The following is a 27162-nucleotide window of genomic DNA, read 5'->3' as shown; positions in this document are numbered from 1 at the left end:
ACAATCTGCACAGTCACTTTAAATCCTTAGGCTGTTATTTTGTTAGATGGTAGTTCCTGGACCTCACCCTGCCTCAGTCAGTGACAACCTGTATCAAAACTAGCATATCCACCACAGTTTGAGAGTCACGGCCATTCTACATTCACACAGAGCTTTAGAAGAACACAAGCTACATAGAGAATATGGAAAGTGCTTAATCATATCAGCAATAGCTCTTCAAGGAAAAACTTAGATATTTGTGAAACTAATCTGCATAGGATTACATTGTCACTGACAGAACCCAGATGATATTCATGCATTCAGGTATAGTCCCAAAGCTTCACAGTTTGGTTTTCATTCTGCTGTTGAATCCGAAAATGGAAAAAGAAAAAGCACAATAGCTGCTGGAGGGGGCAGGGCAGGGAGGGAGTCTACCTCCACTGGAAGTTTCCCCAGTAAATTAGGTATTTAGGAACTAGCATCTGAATGTAGACCAACCTCTTCTACTCCATACTAGACAGACTGAAGAACTGACCTTTTTTTGCCCATTAGTGACAAACTTCATGTTATATTGCATAGGCTCTGTAAACTTGCAGTTGAAGCCAAGCCAATATGAAATTGTATCTTGTTTGACTGGTCATCAAGATCTATCATATTTTTATCTAGTCAAGAAACATCAAAAACAGGCTAGGCACGTTCTACTGGCTAGTTACTGGAGTTGTGCAGCTACGATTAAAGACATTAAAGATTAGAAAAAGACAGCATACTGGAAATTAAACAGCTTATTAAAATTGAGCTTACAGTCTAAAAGGAGTAGTTCTGCAAGTGACTGAATAGGAAGATTATGGTAGTTCCAGGTTAGCTAGAAAGGTTAACTCAAACATGCAAGGAACATGGTACAGCTTCCTTTAAGTGCTACAGGCTTTCAAAAAAATTTTAAAGTAGCAATGAAGCTTTAAGTGTCCAGTAAACCTACACAAGTCTAATGGACACATTCTTTACAGTGGTGTCTGGTTGGAGGATGAGAAACCATGGACATAAGTTGAGGTTAGAGAGGTTCAGACTAGATAAACTTATGAGGGTAGTCAGGCATTGAAACAACTTTCCCAGGGCCATACAGTCTCCATTGCTGAGGGTTTTAAGACCAGACCACATGAAAGCCTGAGCACCCTAGTATGACCAAGCTTGGAGAAGGATGTTGGCTTCAAAGAATTCTTAAGAACCCTTTTATCTGAATTATCTTATGATCCTAAGCTAGTTAAACCCAATTTTATCTTATGCCAAGCCTTACTGTGGTAATTCAAAATAAGCCTTTAACATAGCAGCTACTAAAAGATAAAGATGTTTTCAAATGTCAGTGAAGGAATTTGCGTACGGGTTGGAACACATGATGTGAAGATTCATGTTCTCAAAAGACACACAGACAACGTACATAAGATGCCCAAATATATTTATTTGTCTCTTAAAAAGTATGTTATTCTTTAGAAAAAAAAGACAGCCTAGGGAATCTCAATACAGATGGAAGTATATCCAATCTGGCACATACTTCATGCTGATGTTTACTTAAACATCAGCACCATCAGACCAAGCAAGGTAAGACTTCTAAAGTCAGTAGCAATGAGGTACCAGGACAGAAGAAATCCTTAAAATGAACAGGTGCTTCAAAGCCTTTCAGCCAAGAGAGCCAGAGTTCCAGAGTGTATTCAAGAACTGTGCAATCTCTCTAATCCTTTTTAGTTTCATTTGCTGCCAGAAATACACGAGTCACAACAAGGAAACATAAGCATCTCAGTATACAGAGTTACAAACTGGTAAACCAGTTCACCAGCTCTGAATAGTCAGTGCAGCAGTGTTCTAAAATTGAAAAAGTTTGAGTCTGGGGTTTTTTTTCTTTTTGGTAGGCTAGCAAGAACCAGTTAAGCTATTTCCACCAAGACCTCTCTCCTCCCTCATGGTATTCAGAACCCTCTCAAGACAGAAGGAAAACAAAGCAAGTTCATTATCACAGGACAGTAAGATATTTACATTTTGCACTCTTGGTAAAGTTTTCAGTGTTAGTGCATTAACAAGTTACTGGATGTTTATTTCTGGATGTGCGTATGGGTGAGGTTACTATAACTATGTGCCAGCAGTATGACTGTATTCATTAATGTGTTTCATATGTAAAGTATTAGCTGACCATACTCTGTCTTCAATGGATGGAGAATATTTTTTTTAGTATTTCTATAACCATGCCTTTCCACACTAAGTGCAATCATTTACCCATATTGTTCTTACTCAGTGGTAAAAGCTATCTACTCCACTCACTCCTAGTGAGCACACTGAGACACCTCCCCATCTGGCATTGACCCCTTCAAGATTTCTGGGATGTCTTGATCCAGAACTAGCAATGAGACAAATCCTCATGGTGGGGGATAATAAATAGGGACAAGTATATAGGTGAGAAGTCAGGCTGAAGTGGGACATTACTGGGAACAGAATTTTACTGTAGAGATGCAAGTGTCTATTCAGGTAAAACCATGATAAGCAAGTCCTATTTGGAATGTAGCATATGTCCTAGAAGCAGATAGACACCGAATGTTGTCTTTGTTCCTTTTTAGGAGTGTAAGCACTCCCTTACGTTCTCCAGTAAGAAGACACTAATCATACATAGATGCAGCCACTCAAGCAAGTGAAGTGATAACTCACAAGATAGTTTCATGCTAAACAAGAATATGTAAACACCCACAAGAATCACCTATTCAGATGATACCAGACACCCCATATGGATTGTCACAACACAGCACCATAGCAGCAGTTTGATTTAAGGAACAGTCTTGCTGCTTATCCCATCACATTTACTGAACAGTGGTAGCATTAGCAGCACTGTGATTTACTCTCTGCTTTCAATGGGTCTAGGTCCAGTTTTGGTTTCCCCACATCATTCTCTTCATTAGGAAAGGTTTTGTAGTTGGCAAGGATGTTCTCCACCAAGAATCGAGCAGCTTCATCTATGTTGATGTTGTCCTAAAAAATAAAATGTTAAAAGCAAAGAAGTCAATGGTTTTTTAAATAGTCACACATTCCTATTAGAAGCTGGGCAAATACAAAAACTATTCTACAGTTTCATCAGGATGATACAAACAGCTTAGATGCATGAGGGCATCGTTCATTTATTTGCTTGTTGAAAAAATTATCAGAAAGGTTTGAGATGAAGTTATTCGCCCATATTAAAAATAGGATACTTGACTTTAATCTAGCACGCAGTCACGGGATAAATGTCACCTGCATTTGGAAGACTCAGAAATGCTAAAGTGCATTTCTGCATCAGGAAAGATAATAGGCAATTGCACTGTTTATAGTTGTTCTATATTTTGGGGCCTTTTTCTGCTTCTGCTGCAGTTTGGATGCACTTACTTATGTAAAAAGACCTTTTCTATCAGCCGCAAAACCTCAGCTAAATCAGGGTGCCTCATCTAACTACTCTACGTTTTCTTGTGCATGCATTGAAAAGTACCTTAACATACCCTCTAAAGAGGTGTGGATGGAGGATACCTAGAGCTCTGTTTCATTAGGGTATCTTAGTTATTGAGGGGCCAAGCTGGCCACTGCCAAGGGGCCTTTGGCCACAGCTTTGAGGTGGCTGGGCCACCTGTTAGCTTACCACAGGGCTGCCACATTTGGAATCACTTATCTTTACTTCCAAAAGAAATACCACCCCAGTGCACTCTTCTGTCTCTGGAATTGTAGGTCTAAACTGTACATGAGCAAGGTTAGATCATGAGAACATTTGACGTGTTGCTACTGCACTTTACAAGCTTATGGCTGTCAGCCACAAACTGCTCCTGGCAGTTTGCAGGTAGGAACTTTTCCCTGCCCAGAGTAGAGGAGGATTCTCCTTATTTTAGTGTAAGGATGTTCATAATGTATTTTATGAATATTTATACTCTCTGAAGTTCTTTTGCCTATCCCTAATCCACAGGGAGTGGGACCTATATTACTGATTACTAGACTGAAGATTCCAGTATCAGTTCCAGCAGAAAGGCAAAAGCAGATTATCAGGCTATTTAAGTGGGCAGGACTTCAAACCATGAACTGATTTGGTATGATTAGAAAGCAAGAAATCTGTCCTGAATTTTTGCTAAGCTATATTAACTACCTCTTCAAAGTCCTAAAGAGGTCATTGCATAACTGAACTAGGACTAATATCATCTAGGCTTTTCTACACCAAGAACCTTGTTTTACATTGCCATGTCTTAAATGCCACCTAAAATGCAAGCTGTCACTACATTTCCACATTAGGTTTTGTTCCAGTGTTACTTGCATTTTTTTTCCACCCATGTTGAAGCTTTTGTATAGCAGTGTTATGGACAGCTTCAGCAAAGACATAACCCAAAGTAGAATCTTGGTATTTTCAAGTACAAAGAGCGTTAAAATGTGAGTTTTTAGTAACAGATGGGTACATTTGAGAATTATTTGTTCAAATACAAACAAATTATTAGCTAATTTAACTAATTCCTGTCACTGTGTACCCTTCTTCCTTATTTTAAAGTGATCAGGAAAGGGCTTGTTACTTTATTTCATATCAAATCCCTCCTACAGACTTTTTTCCATTTAAGAGTTGTTCAAGCATCACTTTGTGCCAGTTCATCAGCAACAGTTAAAGGGAGTAGCCAAGCCAATAGAAAGGAGGGACTTAAGTTTGGCTTACCAGATAAAGGAGTTAAACCAGACCCGTAATTTGATCTGTCAGCCACACTGTCTTCATCTAGAAGACTCATGTTAAAGATCAATTGGGTTTTGAGGAACTGTTGGATTCAACTTTCAAGCATAAGCTTGCAGTAGCTTAGTTATCTGTGCATTGACCAAGTCTGTAGACTAAAAACTGTACAATATATGAAGTTACTCAAAGTTATCTGTTTGAATAAAGTAGCTGCCTTAGCTGAAGTTAATACATAGAACAATCTTTTTCTCCAGTTCGTCTTAACACTGCCTGATAAAATAGGAAAGTGCTTTAGTGACATTATCATCTGGGTAGGTTGTAACAAGCGAGCAAATAGCTTGTTCACGTCTGGAGTCTTACTGCTTCCTACATGAAACAGCTTAGACAGAAGCTGCAATTGAAAAGCCTGCACCTAAAGGTTACTTGTATCTTTTGGACAGTTTGATCAGCATTTAGTAGTACTAATATCTGAAGTATGACACTGATCCTGACACATGCAAGAAAAAGCTTATCTAACTCAGTTAAAGTTTTCCAGTTAGTTTCAAGGTTTTCAGAATTTAAGATGCAGTTCTAGTGTAAATCAAATATACTGCAACTCTTCCAAGTTTTGCTGAACACTGGAGACTTGACTGTCACTTACTATACTTGATGATCTTCTTCCCCACATGACTATATTCATCCATTCTTATACCTATATTTAGAAGAGTTAAAATATTTCTTTATACTCACCTTGGCAGAGGTTTCAAACCACCCAACAAAGCCACTTTCTCTGCAGAACTGGTCCATTTGAGAGGGATTCTGGCTGCCATCTTTCTTCTGGTCACACTTGTTTGCAAGAAGAACAGCAGGTATGGGGCTGCCATTAGGAAGTAGTACTTTACTGTCCAAATCATGCTTCCATTTTGAAACAGCCTCAAAAGTGGAACCTCTTGTGACATCAAAGACCACAAAAGCACCAACTGCCTCTTTATAGTATACTCTGGTCATATTTCCAAAGCGCTCCTGGCCTGAAAGAGAGGACAGTGAGATAGTATATTTATATTTACACTGACTACAGTTCACATTTAAATGTGCTTCTGTACCAGGTTAATAAGTACAAATTTGGCATTTAGGTCTAGTCATCTAGCTCATATAACATTGCTTCTTCTATTCTACCTTATCTCATTGTAACAGCCATTATGTGCATCATGTAAGTCAGATGCTAAAAGCAGTCTGCAATCCCAAGTAGCACTTCATATTTTTTTCCCACACTTATTGTTGAGAAGTATTCTTTGACAAGTAATGCCTAAAAATACTACCAGCACAGCCAAACAAATTCTCCTCAAAAAAGCTTCTGTAAGATTTAGATATAAACCTAATCACTTCGGCTAGAAACTTAAGCATACCCAGAGACATTTTCTGGAGGGTGAGCAATAAGAGTTTCCACAAGCTCCAAGGCTAAACAGATTTGAAAGCATCATCTGACAAAGTCACCTACATATTTTTTTCCATAGGGACAAGCTCAAAAGGAGCTAGTTTAACAGTTCTAGCTAAACCTGTTATCTCCGACTTAATCTTTTAAGTCAGGTACCTTCTCTGGAATAATAATTTCCAACTGTAAGTCTAGCAAATCCTGGGATTGCTGTAGAACAAGATGACAATTATTCACACATGCACAAAAAATATAAAGAAAACCAATGGTCAGTGAGTATAGTCAACCAAAGCCTTTTCTTCTTAAGTACAACTACTGTAGTCAGTATAGTTGAAATGTAGAATTAGAGTGCCAGTTCAGTTATTATTCTGTTTGGAAGGTCAGATCATCATACTGTAATTGTATTGGAGTAGACGTAGCAGTGTCAAGTGCAAGCATGTTGCTTAGGAAGTTCAGGCTCCTAAAATAGCTTTCTGCTTTGTTCATAAGTCTTCATTGGGAAAAGTAGTCCCTGCAGTTTATAATTCAGTTTTACAGTGCATCACTTCAGCTTTTAGCATTTAACACATATGCAGCTTTAGACTATATAGAGAAAGTAAGAATCAATTGAAACATAGTTATCCTCTGTTTATAAACATTCAAGTCTGCCTTTGATTAGCAGAGACAAGTAGTTGCAAGAAGAACTGGGTATTATAATCTCAGAAAGAGCTGGGAATTCGTTAGGTGAAGGATCTTGACAAGGGATCCTATTTAGCAGCATGTTTTTCTAGCTCAATTGCCTCATTTTAGTGTCAGTACTTCAGTATACCGATTAGCTCATTCCCAATAACATTTTCAGAAAAGGTTGACTAAGCAGCTGTTAGAATTGTCAGAAAGCAGCAGCAGCTACAGTGAAGTTCCAGAGAGCTATAAAACTCTACAAAGAGGACTTCATTTCTGGCTGTTCAACTTTAAAGTATGATGCTGTATAGAGCATCACTAGCCAGCATATTCTGAGCAGTGAAAATTGCGCATTAATTTCTTCACTGCCAGCTCATTATCACCTGTGCACAAACAGGGAGCATGCAAGAGGAAAACTCTTTCCTCCATATTCGAAGTTCAAGTTTTAAAGCAGCATTTATGCTGTGGACTCTAAGGCCAGCAAGCCAGGCACCAACCTGCATCTCAGTGACTATGTCACTGGAAGAGGCATATTGCTGACACAAGTCTCCTAACAGTGCACACAGAACTTGTATACAAGGAACTCACATTGTCTTCCTAGGCCTTTCCAAGCTGGTTTCTTATGCCTAGAAGATGGTTTTGGTATAGCCTTACTGCAGATTGTTGTACCATGTGCCCACTGTTTTCATTAATCAAATACCAGTACAAAAGATTTTGGCCAGAAGGCTTTTACTACTGCAGATGAAGTGTGCCACATCCAAAGAAGCTTTACCTTTAGATTATGGGGACTTTATTTTGTAAAATGGAGCTGCACAGGGTCAAATTTAGTTACATCAGTTACTTTATAGCTTGTGTGGTACCATATGAGGAGCTCCTTCTCAGCTTCCTTATTTGTTTAGCTGTTAGTCTCAACATTGATTCCTGTTAGACAGGAATGCCTCCAACTCTGCTAAAGCCCCGAGTCTTGTGTCCAATTCAGGCAGTATATCCCTTCACAGCATAGTACAGGCCCACAAACAGTGTAATCAAGGTCTACAGTACTCTGTACCAACCTCAGTCTTTCTTCAGGTTTGGCCCCAAAACGGTCTAGAAATGGACACCACTTGCTGTTATTTACATGAGACTGCACATGAATTTGAAAAAGTGTGGGGAACAGTCCCTTTAGTCCTTCCTATTCATTTGTTGAATATCTGTGGGGATTTCAGTCTTCAAATTAAGGCTATAAATTGTTCCAAAAACTTGATGCATGTTTATATAAGAAATTAAGTTGTATTGATTAGTTGCAGAAAGGGTTGCTAGACTGCTACCAGCAAGGCATAGAGACAGCATAATCACTACATGGGAAAACTAAGTTGTTTGGAAGTTGTGGAAAGGATTATCAGGTAGTTAACATTTCTCAGATAGTTGTGCATGCTGTAGATGTAGCTGATCACAGCCATGTTTCATGTCCACAGTGAGGGACATGACAACTGCCTGAATCTCTTCCTGCCTACTGCTCTCCCATCCAAAAAGGCTTTAAAGATAAGGAACAGTTAGCAAGGAAGCCATACTAGTATCCTACAGCAATAACTCTTGCTGAAGCCTGCACAAAACAGTTGGTCTAAGGTGTAGGAGAGAGACTGAACTAGTACCAGGTCACATATATCTTCCAAAGAAAAGAAACAAAGTTAAAGTATACCTCATAACCAAATTTGAAGAGACCTAAACACCACCAAATAGTTTTCTTAAAAAAATAGGGGAGCTAGCCTTGGCCAGAGTCTGGTCATCATTCAGATAAGTTTGTCAATTCCATTTCCAAGAGAATTCCCATCATCTTACCACAGTCAGCCTTCCCCACCCACCTGGCCCAATGCCTCTGTGTAAGCTGGAGAGCTGCAGTGACTGGTAATCAACCAAGACTGCCTGGCAGTTGCTTCCTTGACACAGGTGATCTCTCATACCCCAGTATCTCCCAGACTACATGATGCTTTAACACATGGCAGCTCCTTCCCCTGTTGGTAAAAGCGAGACATGCTATACCAGAAAGGTGATGACAGTCTTGTAGTGGAGCAGCAGGCTAGCTGAATCCCCTCATGGGGACCTGATCAGGAGAGAGGCCACTGCAAGTGGCTGTGCTAACTGGCAGATTCAGGAGCTCTGGAATAATGCAGAAGCCAAGGCTTGCTTTGTACAGTTGCTTTTCTCATTGTATGAGAAGACAGCAGTTCCAGTAGGAGTATAAGCCTGCACTGAACTGTACTTTCTACTCTTTAGCAGTCAGTAAGAAAGCATGGGCTTCAGCTGTCCAGAACAATCATTTAAGTATTATCTCTAGCTGGCTTTACTGATAGAAGTTGAATTGTTTGCTCTTATAGTATAAGTTTTTGATTTGGAGAAACATTAATACATATTCTTCTGTAATGTAAATTTGGGTGAAAGCAGACAACTGATGTGTATATCAGCAGAAAAGCCTCTACCTTTACTTATTTGTTTTAAGCTTTCCATTAGGAAGATTTGATAGCCCTTACCCCTAAAAACACATACAAGCTCAACACCGCTGTAGTATTACAGATTAATGCCTTTTAATAGGTCAGGTACTTCAGAATAGGCAGCACTTCTACTGGAATGTATCTCAAATCCCAAACCAGTTTATTACAGAGCTGCTTTCACCTCTAGAATTCACATCCACTAACAATAGATCTGACCTGCATACTAGCTCATGACTGCTCCTCCATCCTGCCTGGAGGTTTAACAAGGATGGATATATTCTTTTTATTCCACAGAAGACAGAAGCAATAACACATGGCCTGTCTAAGAGGTAAGAGTTTTGTCATGGTAAAAGATATATAGCATGAGGCAGGAAGAGAATTCAGTATAAACTGAGTAGACTTTCTTTGAAATCCTGTTATTACTGACAATGCACATGCTTTAGGCTGAACTTCTTGTAGGGGATACAGAGCATTCTAGACAGCCTGTTGAAAATTTAACAAGACTTCCAGGCAAAGCTTTTGTAAGTGCTTTCCTGCTTGCAAAAATCTCATACAGAAGCAGCAAGCTGTAGAACACACCACTCCTCCAGCATTTGGAGTGTGAATATCATTCCCTATTTAGCTTATTAAAACTAAATTGACTCAATTTCTTCCATGCTCAGTTCAGCCAGGGATTTGTCATTCCCTTTCCTATGTCCAGCAGAATTTTTACTGTAGTCATTTTGTCATGTATGAGAATAGAGTTGAGCTGTACCAAAAGTGGATCATACCCCCAGGGGGGAAAAAGGCTAAGTGATCAGATGAAGCTAGACTTAAAATCTCCAGTGCATATAAATGTAGAAGGAAGATGACAGCAAAATTACTTGTTTACTACAGCAGTATGGAAAGGACATCAGAGGATTAATCATTCTGGTAGTCCTAGCGCCCTGACAGAAACCTCATGGTACCAAAGTTATCCCTTCTCTGTGCTTTAGGGGTTCAGATGAGATGAGGAGTTAAGCTACAGGGCAGTCATGGGGATCAGAGGTTTTGTTTGAGGGTATGGAAGTGGCTGCATGCAATGCAAAGTTCTGCATTCTCTAACCACAAAGTTTTCACATCTAAATGACTCGGCACATATTGTCACAATATTTTCCATTAATTGCACCACCAGTAGGTGAAATACTTGCATAATGTCAGGCATCAGGAACTAATAAAGTTCCTTACAGCAGCACCACAGGAATTAAATTTAGTTTAAAACTGTATCAGAGTCTGGGAGCTATTACTGCTTCCCAGTTTACAATATGAGAGGAGTAAACCATCAGTTAAAAACAACATGAAAAAATTATAGCTAGGTCTGACATTGGAAGCTTTATCTTTGTCCTTTACTTCACTGCAAAAAATAAGTTATCATCATAAGATTCAGATGCTGTCAACCTTGCCTTGAAGTACATTTTAAAGAGTTTCTATAGCAATCTTTCCCAGTGTAAGGAATTAACAGGAGTCCTGTTTTTCACAGCTGTGTCACTTGTTGTGGCAGTTCTTGGTTTTAGTTAAGAGGAATAACCCTACACTCCTACCATTATACTTACTCTTAACTCTTCCTGTGTGGTGGGAACTGAGGCTAGAAAAAGCAAGTTAAATGTACAAGTGAGTGCTGGATATGCGTGTTATGGAGTTTGTCGGGTTCCATCTCACAGACTACTTACCATACCTAGAAGTCTTAATATGTGTTAATTTGTATAAACTAACAGAAACCTACTGAAGGCCAGTAAAGTGAAGAAGCTTCCCCAGCTATACTCTTTTGCTGTGAAGGTAAATTCTGGTTTATCTCTGTCAAGAGCAACAGTACAGCATGAGATTCCCTACCTTGTAAAAATCTAAGCTAAGTCTATTCTGAAACCACACAACTCAGAAGCCAGAGTTCTGTTAGTTGCATTTAAACCCTTAACATCTTATTAGGAGTGCTGATGGACAACTGGACAAAGTCTAACTTCTTTCAGATGAGACTAGAGGTTCTGACATCCTCCAAAAATTGTCATTAATGAGGAAGAGAAAGATGACCAAAAGTTACAAAAGCCTGACAGCTAGAAGAATGATGGACCAAATAGTTTCTTTTCATGAAGCAATGTTAGTTCAAGTTATCTTTGACAGGCTAATCAGCTTAATGGAGGAGCTCAAAATTTGATTTTAACAAGTTGGCAGTTCCACATCAAATAAACTTAAACTAGAGATCTATAGTTTAGACTAAAGTCATCCACAAGTGAATGTACAACTAGCAGAAAATTTTTATTCCGAAGTAGTTTGCTGCTAACTAGAAGACCATTGCAATTAAGTTTTGTAGTTTTGCCCTGGGCCCAATAATACAGAGTTGTCAAGTTTGATAAATAGCAAAAAGCCCTGAGTTTGTTAGTAAAGCCAAGCAGCTCTTGCTAACATTGTCCTTCAGAATGCTGAAGCTCACTGTCCAATTAGTTTAAAAGGCAGTTTAAGTTCAATAAAAATAAGGAATTTACTACACAGGATAAATCTAATCTATAAAACCAAGCCAAAAAATTTATCCAGCAACACTCTAGTAGTGAAAAAATTATCAAGAGACCTAGTGAATCAAATTAAGAGAGTTCAAAACGCATAGAGGTAGTATCTTGCTAGTGTGTTTCAGTTATTCTGCTTTTCTGTCAACGGGTACTATACACTGTGGTGAACTCAGGCATCACAGGATGCTTATTAAGCTATAGTGAATGGTTGTAGTAAATCAGTTTTAGTCTGGGAACACTTGAACATTCTCCTTCCATCACAAGAAGGGTTCTCATATCAACTATTTACCATGACCACTAATATTCAATATTAGTCATACCAAAATTCAAGAAGGGTCATTAGTGACAGCCAGACTAACTCTAATTTGACTGCCAGCACCATCGCTCTTAGGTCCTTGCTATCAACTACTGACCATATTAGCCACAGTGCAAGCACAGTGCCACACTCTACAGATTAGTTGTTTCAGACAATTTCCTGGACCATGACAGACTTGTGCTTTTGTTCATCCAGACAGGAAAAAAAATATAATTCAACAGTAAGTGAAATTCTTTCCAGTCTTCCTTCTGACAAGGGACGGTCTAACCTAGCGAGAACTCTCTTCCCCGCTCCAGTTGTGCTGCTTTACAAAAAAATTTTCTCCAAGTCCCTGAATTACTAGGATTAGACTTTCAAACACTAGCATCAAGGAATACCTGACCGACAACTCCTTATTTACAACTCCTGGTGGACAGGACACTCAATATGAGTGAACAGTGCGCTGCTGCAGCCAGGAAGGCCAACAGGATGCTGGGTTGCAATAAAAAGGGCATCACCAGCAGAGATAAAGAAATCATTATCCCACTCTACTCAGCACTTGAAAGGCCACACCTGGAGTCCTGTGTACAGTTCTGGTCCCGCTATAGAAAAAGGATGTGGACAGGCTGGAAGGGGTCCAGAGAAGGGCCACCAAGATGATCAAAGGACTGGGAAGCTGCCATGTGAGGATAGGCTGGGAGAGCTGGGTTTGTTCAGCCTTGAGAAAAGGAGGCTCAGAGGGGATCTCGTCGCTATGTACCAGTACTTAAGGGGCAGCTACAAAGGAGATGGAGTCTCCCTTTTTACACAGAGTCACATGGAGAGGACAAGGGGGAATGGACAGAAATTGCTCTTGGGGAGATTCCGATTGGACACCAGAGGGAAATTTTTCACAGTGAGGACAGTCACCCATTGGAATAATCTCCCCGGGGAAGTGGTTGACTCGGCCACGTTGGACACCTTCAAGAGTCGGCTGGACAGGGTGCTGGGCCATGTTGTCTAGACTGTGCTCTTCCTAGAAAGGTTGGACTAGATGATCCCTGAGGTCCCTTCCAACCTGGGATTCTGTGATTCTGTGAACTCCATCTCCCAGCAAAGTTCATGTCATTCAGTGTGGTATATTTAAGCTAAAGCACCATTCAAAATGGCTGGGCATGCAGCCCAAACCTCTCACCGAGTTAGGTGAGTTTTGAAAGGGACAGGGATTCAAAGTCCTTTAGGAGCCACAGGCAAGAACAGACTACACTTTGGATGCCTGTTGGTCCTACAGTTGGATGTTTGGCACAATACAGCAAATATTCAGAATTGCCCTGAGGATGCATCTCCCAGTTCTCCAGACAACTAATGTAGATTTTAACACTCCCTGGGTCAGGTGAGAGCTGACTGAGGCTCCTTTTTAGCTAGATATATCACTATGCTACCAGCAAGCTACCACTGCTGCCAGGAGTCCCCTTCTTCCCCAAATCAGCACTGCTTGTCCCAGAACTGTCTTACTCAATTAGATTGAATCTGTTATTCAGCAACAAGTAGGTTAACCAAACCACTATCAATATTATAGGACATGTGCAAGTGTGTCTACCTGTCTTTTCACATGGGTAGAAGCTGTAGGTTGAAAGTAGACAGACTCTGAGATGGCCAATGCTAGATTTCTCTCCACTCCTCATTCTTACCCATTTAAGCTATTACTGCAAAGTTGCCAAGCATTCAAACCACAGAAGTGTTGCATGATATTAGCAGCTCTAGCAGATATTAGAAACCTTTAAGAGTTTTAAAAAAAAGCATGCCTAGCCTAACTCACATTCTAGCATTGTGAAAGTAATATTTGGTATTTGTAGTTCTGGTGACAAACACTAAGAGGTTAAAAAGCAAGAACTACAGGAATATCACTGACTAGAGCTCTTACAGTTTCTAACAGACAAAAGCAGCCTCAAATGATTCTAAGTGAATTGCTAGTGTCCTTTCATACTAAGGGTAGTTAAATAACTGATCACTGGATGGACCTCTTCCCAACAGTTACTGTCCCAAACCCTTCAGAAGAACAGTCTTCAGGGAAAAGGTAACCAGCCAGTTAGTCCTGTTCAACTGACTCCCACTTTACCTTAAGAGATGACCTTTAGTACTCTGGTTATGTCTACATTCAACAGTGGCAGGGTGCAGCTGAAGCACGTCTGTAGAGTGAGACTGCCAGAGACCTGACATCCACAGTATACCATATATACAGTATGTATGAGATAATTACTCTGTAGTAGTTGAAAAGTCACTGAAGAATATCAGTTTGGGTGCAGCAGTATTTTATCATTTAGTTTATAACAAAGTGTTTTCACATGTTCTTAGAAGTCACTATTTCTTTCTGAAATGGTAGGAAATAGTTTGCTCTAAAGTTTCATTGCACAACAAAACCAGTTTCTAGCCTAATAATTTTTTAGCTACCCGAGTTTTCAATATCAGTGAGTACTCTTTCCATTCACTGTTTGCTATTGTTATACATTATTCTAAAGCAGGACAGTCCTGTTCATTACCAGTACTCTTGCAGTTTCACTGACATGCAAGCGCTCAGAAGTTAGATGCCTGATTTCAGTCAGGAACACTGACCACATCTATCATCCTAACAGATGGAAAAAGGACACCATTCTCTTTCACAAAGATAGAAAGCCTTCCTCAAAAAAATGGTACAGCTCTCAATTGCACAGGGAATTTTACAGCAAGACTGATAAACTTTTCATTGCTACCAGTAGCCTTGGGCTAATCTAATGATTTAAGATTGTCTAAACTGACTTTACTATCTTGTCTTTAAGAAGTTTAGAGGCAATACCCTGCACTTACGGTTCAACTGGCTTTGTCCAGTATCAAATGTATTCTATATAGAAGTATGACAGTCATGTTTGTATAAATTTCACCTGTTTTGCTGTTTATCAAAGAAGCAAACAAATTAACAAGAGAAGCCCCTGACTAAGCACAAGATTTCCATCCCTAGAAAAGTAGAGTTCAACCAAGCTAAATGATTTCTAACTAGCTGTCAAGTGCTCTCCTTGCATTAGTATTCAGAAAAAAGCTGACAGTCCAATCAGTGCAGCAACAGCATGAATTGCTATTTCCTACCTTGCTTTAACTAGACTTAAACAAGTCATCTTCCAGAGTTAAGCTGTTTTCAGGCCTGACACCCTTTAATCCATCTCCTTTGGTGCACTGTCATGCAGCCAGAGCTGTACTTTATACTTCACAGTGATGCCACTCTGCACTACAGCATTTCACAGCACACAGGAGAACAATCCTAAAGTCAGTTTGTCTCAAGAACAACTTTATCACGAGACTGAAAAAATGTTAATCTCTAAAATGGTCAATGTGTCATGGCACATTGTGTGACTGGAATTTTGTATCAAATAGCTGCCACTTTGCTGTACCCAGCACTCTAGCCTGGGAGCATTTAAAGAACGAGTTCCCACAACCTGTTTGCAGGGATATTCAGAGCCTTTTTAATCTATTATTTGAAAAGCCACTAAAATCCATATAAAAAGAAATATTGGTTTTCATTTGCTGCTAATCTAGAAGCCACTGCCACTGAAAGTTTGCTATGCTTTCTCTAGACAGTTATTTGTTTCTAAAGAAGCTCTGTAAACCCCTGAAATCCCATCATTTTTCAAAGCATAGTTTTACCACCCCATCTACTGTTGTTCTGTGTCTCCATAGCCAGGAGACCTTTGAACATCTAACATTCTACCACAGATAGCTTGGGAAGCATGCTGCGCTTTGTAGTCACTGCTTCTTGCTGGTCATGCCAGCTTTAACACCTGCAAGAATTTTGCAAGAGTTATTCCTATGCATTCATATGAAAATATAAACAGAAATTCCCTTACTGCAAATCACTTCCTTCTGACATGGCATATCACATTTCAGAACTTCTGAAGTATTTGAAGGGAACAGTTTACACCAGACTGCAAAGGCAAGGCAATGGTTACCACTGGACTCCAAGGAAGGTATTTTCAACAGCTGTGAAACTGAATCACAGTGGCCTTGCTCACTATTTAAGGGAAGAAACTTATTTTGCACAGCATGTTGGAGCCTTTTTTTTAAAGCTAAGATTGTTTTCTTTCCTGCATTCTGTAATACAGGTAATTAGTTTAGAACAACCCCTTTACAGCACTTGCCAACTCAAACTGTACATGTGTACATGCACTTCAGTAACACCCTGTCCTACTGTGTATGTAAAGAAAACCAAATGTTAAGAGGCAAAATGGAGACAGATAAGGTGAAGACACCAAGACTTTAAAGCTGCAACACTGGTGCAAGGCAAGTTGATAAAAGTAGATTTACATTCATGTAAACTCCATACATTAAGTGAAGAGTGTATATCTAATACTGTCTACACCAGTTTGTCTCTGAAGGGTAATGCACTTGACTAGTCAAACCAGCTTAATTTCCCAGCTGCTTGAGTCAGTATCGTATGAAGGGCAAGAATTTAGTCAATACTTGCCTCTAAAAAGCTTATGATCAATGTAAGTTAAAAGTTTCTGCAAAGACTTGTAGTTTTATAATTTGACCCCAAAATTATGTTGTGTAATATATACTATTTTTCCTCTTGCCTGCTGCATTGCCCATAAGAACTTAGGTATCATTTCCCCCTGCCCATTTGATGGATACCCATCCATCCTTTATTCTCTGCATCTGAGTGCTAGGGAAGTATTTTTATTTTTGTGGTCTTGTAGAAAGCATAAAGCTTCTGAGCAACTACTATGTATGGTATGAACCTTATCTATTTGAAAATAAGGCTGAAGCTCCATCTATTCCATAGTTATTAGAAGCTCAAGCACTAAGTGCTTTTCCATTGTTGACAGAAGTTAAGAGTACCTGCAAGATCAATAGAGCAAACTTTCTTTTAAGCATGTACTAAATCAGGTGGTCTAAGATCACATCTTTAACCCATTTCTTGTAGGACACCTAGAAAAAGCCTATGGAGAAATTCTAAGCTTATTTCCAAGACACTCAAAGAACATCTGTCTCAATTCTACCATTTAACTGAAAATTAACTGAACAGTCCTGTCTTGCATAATCAAAGTTACCATGCTGAACTGCCTTACAACACCAACCTCAGGACAGCAACATTTCCCATATGCTTATGGAATTCCATCAGCACACAGGCTTTGAGAAGTTTAGTCCAAACCTTCACCAATATGGATGATTCAGTACCCCACTGGTAAAAGAAGGAAACTGCTTCATCGGGAAGACCAATAACCATACCTTGCTTGATAGCATTTCATAAAAAATTACTTAAATAGAAGAATTCAAAAATAAAGCATGTTGACATCCCGAGTCTGTATTCGGAGATGTCTGAAGGCTGGAGACACACCAAAGAGAAACAAGCTTAACATGTTCAGCACTTATTTGGATACTTAGCTGTAGAGCTCCAAGTTCAGCAAGTTATTCTCAACTGAAAGCTTGTAACTAAAATTCAGCTGTTCGAGAAGAGTCACAAGAAAGGACACCCACACAAGCTTTCCCACAGAGGGGTGGTTTCTAGAAGGAGACCTATAATACCCCTTCAGTTCTGTTCCTTGCCTCTATTGCTTCTAAGACAGCGATCAAAACCTTTCAACATGAGCAGGCCTTCTGCTTTCCCCTCCTCAAACTTTATCTACTAATCTTGCATGTTTCCAGCCAACATCATCCTTAACTAGTTTTTCTCATATGAGATTTATACTTAAGTGTGTGAAACCAGGAAGCATTCAGAAATCAGTCACAGGTCTTTAAAGTCGTCTTCATCAGTGTGGACTTAATCACATAAAAGATTCTCCAACTCTGACTGGGAGTTTTCTGACCTGCCTCAGCTGTTACCAGAATGGTAGTGCTCCCATCTCGACAAGAAGGTAGCTGCTGCTGGAACCTCCATCACCATATAAAATAGAAAATAAGCTCAGATCACTTACCAGTTTCTGAAAAAGCTCTGAGCTCCAAGTTCCACAGCCATTGCTGATACAGTTACTTATGTGCACATTTTTCACTCTTCCTTCCTCATGATACTCATTAGCTATCTTTGTAACAGTGAGGGGAAAAAAAACCCACACTTGTGGGCAGGTTATGCTTAGATTCTCTTGCCTCCGCTCTATGCTCACTTATGTAGAGCACATTTAGAACACTGAAGTACAACCATTCTTCTTCCTTTTGGCTAATTTCATAACCACTCTCTTCCAGTTAAAGCAATAAGTCAGTTTTAATGAACACTTTTACAAAGAAATTCTAATAAATTCCTGGAAGAATGGTGCTACACCACCAGAGTTAATGCAGAATTACTCAAATCTTCAAAAACAAGTTTATCTACCAGTTGTCATTACTGACATTCTTCAGGAGAAGCCAAGTTCAATCTGTGACTTTTACCACCCCCGCCCTCCAGAGAGGGGCATGTTCATACAGGCTAATGTGACTGACAGAAACAGCCAATGTGATCATCAAGCAGCAGCTAACACTACTCAGTGGCTGGTCACCTTAGATCAGATCAAAAATTTTTATGATACAGAATGTCCTTAAAGTGTTATTTCAATGATAGTTATCCACGTTTCATCAATATGCTACATTCATCTCCTACACTATGTTGTGGTCAGTGCAGTATACCCAGTAAAACAGCGTGCTTGTCAAGTAGGAATCTCTCATGTATTGAAATAGGGAAGTGCTTTTAAAGTCTATCAAAATTCCTTTGTTTTGTATCTCTTTACCACAACGACTCGTTCCTATCTCCTATTTATTTCGCCAATTATTTCTGTCCTTTGATCAAGGGGGTTAACCTGGTTCTAACTTTCAGAATTTATCCAGGAAGCAAGATTTATCATAACTCCATATGTCAAGGTAAAAACAAGACAAGAGTAATGCCTAAGGGCAGCTGAGGTTTAGAAGTTCGCTCCTGTATGAATATGCATGTAATCTGTTCAGCTTCAGCTTCTTTCAGAATACTTCCTGCTGCAACCAAGATTATTTGACAGTGCCTGCTCAGTCTTACTCCCAAGCTTTTTCATCTCCATTATTCAAGAAGCTACAACTTGTGTCTAAAACATAAAACCACCGAGTATTTCTGCAATATACAAGTCTAAGCACAACAGTACCCTTCTTACCCCTTCACTATTTCACACCCCCTCCCCTTTGATCCTGCTGCAGGAATTTGCATTACTTTGTACCTTCCAACAGGAAGGCTATTTTCACCAGAAAATTAGCATGGGCCATATAACACACTTATGCTCTATTCAATAGAATTATCTAGTCACTAAAAAACCACTCAGCTCGCACAAGAAATTGAAGTCACCCAGGAGCCTGCTGCATTGCAACACACAGCACAACATTCATCAGTTTGGGTACAATCACACCAGAAACCAGCACAGTATCTGCATTACAATCTTTAGCTGATGACTGAACTACATGGTTAGTTCTTATCATTGATTCAGGTACAGAACCTTAGGTTGCAGCACCCAGCTCTTTGCTGAAAGCTTTTTATGAAGAACTGTTAAGTATGAGCTTTGATCTAGAAAAAATAACATGCCTTACTATGCTTAAGGGTTAGCCTTTAATTCAGAGTCCTTTTTACATGCATCAAAATCAATTCAGAATGCCAGCACTATACTGTTTGCAGGGAAGTCACATGTAACATTACTTACCATAAGATTTAGATCTCTTCAAAAGACCTAAAGCTGTTTGTCTGCACACACCAGCAGACAATTATCTACATGAGCCGTTGAAAGCCCGAAGACAGTTGGGCTCATGAGTTAGAAGGGAATGACTATCACATGCTCAAATACTTTGTTACATACTTTAATAAAGCGTTCAGGGAATATGTGCTATGACTATGGAGAAACCATCTTCAACCTAGTTCTCCAATAATTTCTATGTAAGCCTTTTAACATCCTCAGGCATTTAGAAATATTCATGAGTATAGGTGTAGAAAGCTGTAGAACACATTCCCAGGTCAAGGACTTCAGCAGTTTTAAGACCATGGGTACTAAAATCCTTTTTATTTTAATGATTAATGCTTAAATGAAATGTCAAGTTGTGTAGGTGCCTGAACTGTTACTCTCATACTGGCTAAGCACAGCCCAGTCAAATAACACTAAGACTAAGATTACTTCCCTTCTTGGTCTTGTTTTTTTGATGGGGGAAGGACCCCCAGCCCATTGGAAACAAATTAGCCTAAACTACCAGATTAGACATAAGAGTTTGGAGTGCAAATTGCAAGCCAGTTGTATTTTCCTTTTTCATTTTTGCTAGGGAAAGACTAGTCAGGAGTTTCACACAAGACTATGCACAACATTGTAATACAGGAAAATTTTTGCCCATTTAGTTTAGCAGGGCATCATTTGCAATAGGTCTGGAAGTATTATGAGTAGTTACTGCAATGTCCATATACAGGAAAAAAATTATTCTTCAATCTACCTGCAATATTAGCACAAGCCTCCAGGGATTTATCAGCAGCTCTTAACTCAGTCTTCACCTAGCAGTGTCCAAGATACACTAAAGGCAATAATCAGGAGGGAAAAAATACTGTATTTAGATCTTTAAATTAATGCATGGGGGTGTTGACAGGACTTCCCATAATGTAAACAGGTTCAGCGCAAACTTGGTTACAAGTTACAGCAAAGTTTCTGCCTGGCCTGTTGAAACAGATTGCTTTGGCAAAGCACACAGCCTACCCCAGTCTCAGAAACCAAGGGCTGAGGAAAAGTTAAATCCAAGAGTGGCAGCCTACCAAACCCCAGGATCCTGACAGTCTCCCCTCTCTAATCTTTGGAACCCCAGACTTGCTAGAAACACACGCAGTTGCACTGATAATGCCAATTGATTTAAAGTTAAAACTAATCCATAGAAGGGGTGCTTTGGAAGAGGAAGCTTGCAAACATTTTACTCCCTCTCCAAAACAGCAATTAGAAAATATTTTTGTTCGCTGTACAGGCCAGCAGCAGAAAGATCTATGACATGTTTCAGCATATGGCAGTAAAAAGCAGGCTTTTTTGTTTGAAGAATCATATTTGAAGTATTTTAAGATAACCTTTAGAGCAGAAGGACAAGAAGCTGACGTACAGCTGGTCTGTCACAGGGTTACAGCAGCCACATGTTACACTTCCTCTCTTCTGAGCTTCCACTTGATAAAGTGTAGAGTTCACACAAACAGTAACTACTAGTTGTTATCCTAGTATCTCCCAGTAGTGTAAGCTTGAACACAGATGTTTTTAACTAAAGTCTATTTTTTCATATCCAAGGAGATATTCTGAACATGATAGAGAGGGAAGAAAAGAGCTGCACACAAAACTAGAAATGCAATAGCAACTTGAGATGATTAAGGAGTTGAGGACACAGACTTCTTACAAGACTACAGCAAACCAGAGTTTGTTCCCACAGCATAAGCAAAGTCAACCATGATAGGTATTCAGTAGGAAGCTTTAAGAAAACTATGTTAAAGAACAGTTTTGAACTACATATAGGAAAGGAATGACATGTAGATTAGATAAGTGAACAGGGCTTTTCAGCTTCCATGTGCTCAAAGTGTCTTTTTGATACACAAACCCATAATCTGAATGTAGAACTAATTTTGATTTGAGGGTAATGATGACAATAATGATTTGAATGTAGAACCAAGCATAACACAAGTCCCATTCCCTCACTGCATGTTGCAGGGACATAAGTTACTTTCAGGTTACGGAGGTGACTCCAAACATGCAAAATTTGAACATACTTCCTTTAAGGGCAATTTTAGCTATTTGAGTTACCTTTAACCTGTAAAGCGTGCTTGCTAAGCATAATCTGCTTGGAAAGATATTTATTTCCTCTGAAAGTGTTACAGAGCCATAACCATGAATGAATTTAAGCAGTAGTCATAACCAAGGCCACAAGTGCCTGGGCAAGCAGGTCAGGAGGAGCAGCATGAGCAGGAGCCCTCCGGGAGCCAGCGAGCAGATCAAAGCAGCTTTTTGAGGACTGCTGTAAAACCCTGGGCCAAGCCAAGAGCCCCACATCAGCTAGCAGGAGCACACACAGCGTACAGAAAGTCAAAAACTTCACTCCCACATCGAGACCTCCCTCTGCTTGTGCCTCAAACGCAGCCAAGAGGGGTTGCAGGTAACAGGGGGAAGGAGAAAAACAAGAAGGCAGACTTCACAGTCAAAATATACTTTCCTCCGCAGAGGCCAGGCTCCGGGACCCCAGACAGCCGGGTTCACAGGCCGCTGCCCCCTCGGGGCTCGCCCTGCAGAGAGGCGCCCGCCCCCGGCCCTTACCTGCTATATCCCAGAGCTGCAGCCGCACCAGGGTCTTGTTGTCCCAGTTGATGACTTTGAGTGCGAAATCCACCCCGATGGTGGCCCGGTAGTGCTGAGAGAAGAGCTGGTGCACGTACCGCTTGATAATGCTAGTTTTACCCACGCCCAGCTCCCCGATGACCAGCACCTTGAAGAGATGCTCCCGGCACTCCGGCACGCCGGAGCCCGCTCCTTCCCCGCCCGCCATCCTCGGTCCTCCCGCGGGGCGCAGCGCTGCGGGGCCCGGCGGGGACGGCGTGGGGAGGCCGGGCTGCCGGGACCGCGGCTTTCCCGCCTCTAAACTTTTCCAGCCGACAAACTTTCCTCCCAACTTTCCCCGGCCGGCTCCCCGCTAGGCCAGCCCACACCGGGCGGGGAGGCGAGTAGGGGAAGACGGAGTGGGACGGAGGGAGGGAGGGAGGGAGGGAGGGAGGCAGGGAAACCCCGCAACCACCTGACTGCAGTCACAGGACGCGGAAACTCCGCGGCCTTATGAAAGCCTGGGGGAGGGCGGTGGGGAGGGGCAGGGGGAGGACCCGGCCCGCCCCGCAGCTGCGGGATACCGGGGAGTTTTGAGGGGGGGGGGGGGGGGAGGTGGCGGAATGGGATGCCTGGGTCCCGCTGCAGCTGCCTCGGCTCCTCGTCCGGGCGGGATGGGCTGTCCGTGGGACCGTGTCCACGGTCCTGCCAGGAAGAGCGGGTGGGGTCGCCAGCCGTAACGGGAGCTGGCCCTGAAGAGGGGGCTCACGCCGAGGAAGTTTCGGCTCCCTGCCCGTGGCATCCTCTGCCCCCTCTTACTGGTTGTGGCAGCAAAGTTTTCTCTCGATAAAGCTGGGGGGAGTGCCCCTTCTCTGAAAATACTGAGTTTCTCCCCTCTGTTCGGCAAAGCATGTTACAGCCAAAGAAGTTTGTGGGACAAAGACTAACTCCAGTAACCCACGCTCGCACCCACAGTTGCCCCTCCATTACTGGGCTTGCTGGATCCCCCACCTGCAGCCAGCCTGGGGCCCCGTGAGCTCTGGGTTTTTGCACCCAAGCCACTTCCCTGGGCTTGCACACCCTGCAATAAGGCCTGTAACTGCACACCAGGGCAGGGTGGTGCTGAGCTCTCCCTGTGCAAACAGACTGAGGGCGGAGGAAAGAGCAGTGACGTAGCGTAGGCCATCATGCAGAAAAGGCTCAGGTAACAGGATGAAATCACGTCCTCATCTGCAGGATTCCCACCAAACACCTGCAACTAAATTTGCTTCCCTTCTGTTCCTAAATTAATCCAGTAAAATTTTATTTTTTTTTAATCACTCCATGGCTGTTTAAAAAAATACATCAGATGAAGCAGTAAATGAACAAACACATTGTTAGAACCCAACATAAAATAAGTTCCCTGTCCCAGGACCATGTAGTACCACATGTGCAGATTGTGGGTGTTGGGGAAAAAAAAATCTTTGCTAACATGGTCTCCAGATGAAACACCCAACCCCAGGCATCTGTCCTTGCAATGAGAGGCTGGAGCTGCGCAGATGAGTGGTCCTGTCCTAGTTTTATAATGTTTAGCTGTCATGTAAATTCCTTAACAGAGCTATTTTGTGCTAGAGAGCAATGAGGACTGGTCCGAAAGGGAAAGGCTACGTGACTCTCTAGGCAGCATGCGTGCGCACAAGTTAGCAGCCCAAGTGAAGATCTGATGAGGAGTGAAGGGATGCCTCCAACGGGAAACAAAGTAGCAGTTAAAACATCTGGTAACCGACCTGGCAAACAATCATCAGTTGCTCCTCATTTTATAATAGTGTATTGTATATAATAATTCCTTTGCTATGCTTTTAATTTGTGGCCTGAGTAAAATAATCCAGACTTTCTCAGTTTGCTTGAAGCACACTTACTTCCATGTCACACAAAGCTGATGCATGCAATGTAAATGGGTGAAGAGAATAGCCATTTCACAAAATGAGGCAAAAAAGCTAGACTTCTTGGAAAAAAAAATATTTAGCAATTTTGGGTTAAATTTATTAATTCAAGCTGTCATGCTATATTAACCTCAATACAATTGTTCTAATTAGTATTTGCTTTCCAGCAGAAGTAATAACATCAGAATATAAGCTAAAGGAAGACTGTTACTCAAAAATTGGATTTTTTTTTTTGACGGAGGGTGACACGGGGTAGCACAGGTTCTCTGGCAAGAGGTGAGATAAACAAGAAACATTGTCATTAGTCGGGAGGTTGAAGGTGAATATGAGACACCTTATTTCAGCTATGTGTACTTTAACAACTATAGGTCCTGGTAAACCTCTTTAGCTGTCTGTAGACTGATAGTCTAGCTGCATGCACAGCTATGGTCCATTCAGATAGCGGATTTGGCTGGTATGCACTGAGGATCTCTCCCCACACGGGTGCTCAGGTTTTGCTCCTTCTTCCACTTGGGATGGAAGTGAATTGTCACATGTTCACATACAGGTGTGACTGAGGCGTAATATGGATGCAGAAGCCTGGCCCCTCAGGCTTAGATGTAGTCTTTGCCTCTTCGTTCCTCACCTGTCAGATGGTGATTATAGTCCTTTCTTACCTTACAGGGGAGTTATGTTAACTGATCACCAGGCACATTCCGCCATTATATGGCAGTGGGTGGAATACTTGCTTGTTCCAATTGCAGGCTTCTCATATCATTAGATTAATTGTTTTTCCTTGCATAGATGAGGTGGAAATCTTAGACATTTCCTACCATTTATTAGACCTGCCTGCTGCCTTCTTTGTCTTACATGCCATAGAAATTAATTAATCCCATTACTTTCTTCATCCCTCCTCCTAATTTTGTAGGGGAACATAGATCATATCAGACAACTAAGTGAGCAACTGCACTATTGTTAGTAAACTGAATACAAGTACTTAAGTATACTTGAAATTTGGTAGCAACAGTACAAAGAAGCCTGTAGGTTAATTTTTTCCTCATGTACAGATTTTAAGCAATTAGAATAACACTGGAAACAAAGAAGTCTATAAAAGTCATGATCTGTTCACAGAAGAGTCACTAACAGAAACAGGGGCAAAATGTGACTGATAATTTTCCACGATTAATAGTTTGATCAGTTCTAATTACATTACAGCATGCCAAACATATAGCAGTGAATCTTGCTTGAACTAATAATTTGCCTTAATTTCATTATTATTAATTTCATTCAAGTTCGCTGGTATCTGTGTGGAACAGCTTGGCAAAATTCAGTCATTTGCAGTCCTGTTATTACTGTTCTGTCTCTCTGTGGTGCGCTTTAATCAACCATGCACGAGGTTATAGAATAGAGTGTAATCACCGTCAGCCTAGTGCAGGGTAGATAATCTTTATACTGTGAGCTAAATTTTATTGTCACTTGATCTTTTGCATGTAATTCTACTTTTTAACTGACTCCCCTTTACCAGTTGAATGTCAGCAAAAATCCTCTATTGAACAAGGGTTGTTGGCATCATGGTACAGTAATTGGGATTACATTATTATACTTTACCTTCAATTGCCTACCTGGGGAGACCAGGCAAGGGTTATTATTGTGCCATTTTAACTAACCTATCTGGTTGGTTGCCTTTAAATAAGATGCCTGCTTCATATTTCAAATAACAATTGTAAAAGCTGTTTATATTTTTTTTTCTTTTCCTGCACTGGAGAGTATCAGGAATGAGGAAGGCAAAATGTAAATCTTACAAAACAGGCTTTTGGTATCCTCTCAGCCTGAAGGCTGGAGGCTGGTCTCAGTAAAAACTAGCTAGTTTTTTCCAGTTGGTGTTTGCTGGTATTAGCCTGCCCATCCACTGGGGTCCTTTGTTAAATCATCAGTTTACCCACATGTCAGAACATGGGCTTCCGACAGCAGCTGGGTTCAAGGAAGTAGCTGCTCACTGGAAATGTTTCGGAACTTTTGATAGGCTAGTGTTCATTACACGAGGAACACCAAGGGACTAGTGAAACAGCTTTGCTTGTAAGATGACGTTGTAACTTCCTTTTTTCCTGATCCTTAATGTCTTTTTGTATCTCTCCTCCCTCAGGACTGCTTCTTCTAATCTTTCCCACGTTAGGCTCTCCTCCACTTCCTCTACAACACCATTTTGCCTTATCTCCCTTCTATTTTCATCATAACAACTGTAATTAGTTAATACCTTCCCTTTTTGTCTTTTTGTTTGTTTGTTTTCTGTTTCTATTTCCTTTTCCCTTGAATGTTCTTCTTCACCTGACTCCAGTTTAGGCCTTTTGTTTTTTGTTTGGGTTTTTTTTTTTTTTTTTTTTTATGATTTCTCCCTTTCATACTCATCTTCTCATTCTTCTGAGCTTTTTCTTCTCAGAAGCAAATGAGGAATTCTTCGTGTTTCTTCTTGTCAGCCTGCAGGGAGGAAGGGACAGCAGCAGGTTCAGCCAGTCAGTCAGGCCACGAAAGCAGAGGGAAGCGTGTTTACTTTCCCCTGTAGGTGCATTAGAAGCAAAATTCATAGCTGAAGGGGTGGTGTGAGCGGCTTGAAAAGTGGAAGAAGTACAGCACATGGAAGATTTCTCTGTATCCAGGTGAGGAAGCACAGCTGCTTGGATCCTATGACTGACCAGATTTGCACACCATTTTACCTATATCCATGCACTTCTCTGATCAGGTGGAGGACTGCCAGAACACCTCCTCTGCTCTGCATAGTATTTCTCAATCTTCAAGGGAAAAAAAATGTGTTGTAAAACAGTATTGTTATAACAGACAGATTGTATTGCCTGGAGCAGTGTAGGTGACTGAATGCTTTCTTTTAACAGTGGTTTTCTAGGGAAATGTCCTGCTTTTAGTTTTAGTAAAAGTACTGCTTTTAGTGATAGTAACATAGAAACGGTAGAGATTAAGATAAGCACATGAGGCT

The 27162-nt window shown here is 40.9% G+C and overlaps 1 protein-coding gene across 1 annotated transcript; it reads right to left on the bottom strand.

The window, feature by feature from the left end:
• Positions 1 to 1412: 1412 nt before the first annotated feature.
• Positions 1413 to 22762, bottom strand: RAB32 (RAB32, member RAS oncogene family). Its single transcript, XM_064446992.1, has 3 exons — positions 22276 to 22762; positions 5411 to 5688; positions 1413 to 2985 (listed from the first exon to the last, which is right to left on the bottom strand). The coding sequence occupies exons 1-3, from the start codon at positions 22502 to 22504 to the stop codon at positions 2836 to 2838; spliced, it is 657 nt and encodes a 218-aa protein (XP_064303062.1). The 5' UTR covers positions 22505 to 22762; the 3' UTR covers positions 1413 to 2835.
• Between the last annotated feature and the right edge of the window lie 4400 nt (positions 22763 to 27162).

The sequence above is a fragment of the Phalacrocorax carbo genome, chromosome 3 (assembly GCF_963921805.1).
Source record: "Phalacrocorax carbo chromosome 3, bPhaCar2.1, whole genome shotgun sequence".
NCBI lineage: Eukaryota > Metazoa > Chordata > Aves > Suliformes > Phalacrocoracidae > Phalacrocorax > Phalacrocorax carbo.
The sequence above is the reverse complement of the archived record's forward strand: the minus strand, read 5'-3'. Positions and strand labels throughout refer to the sequence as shown.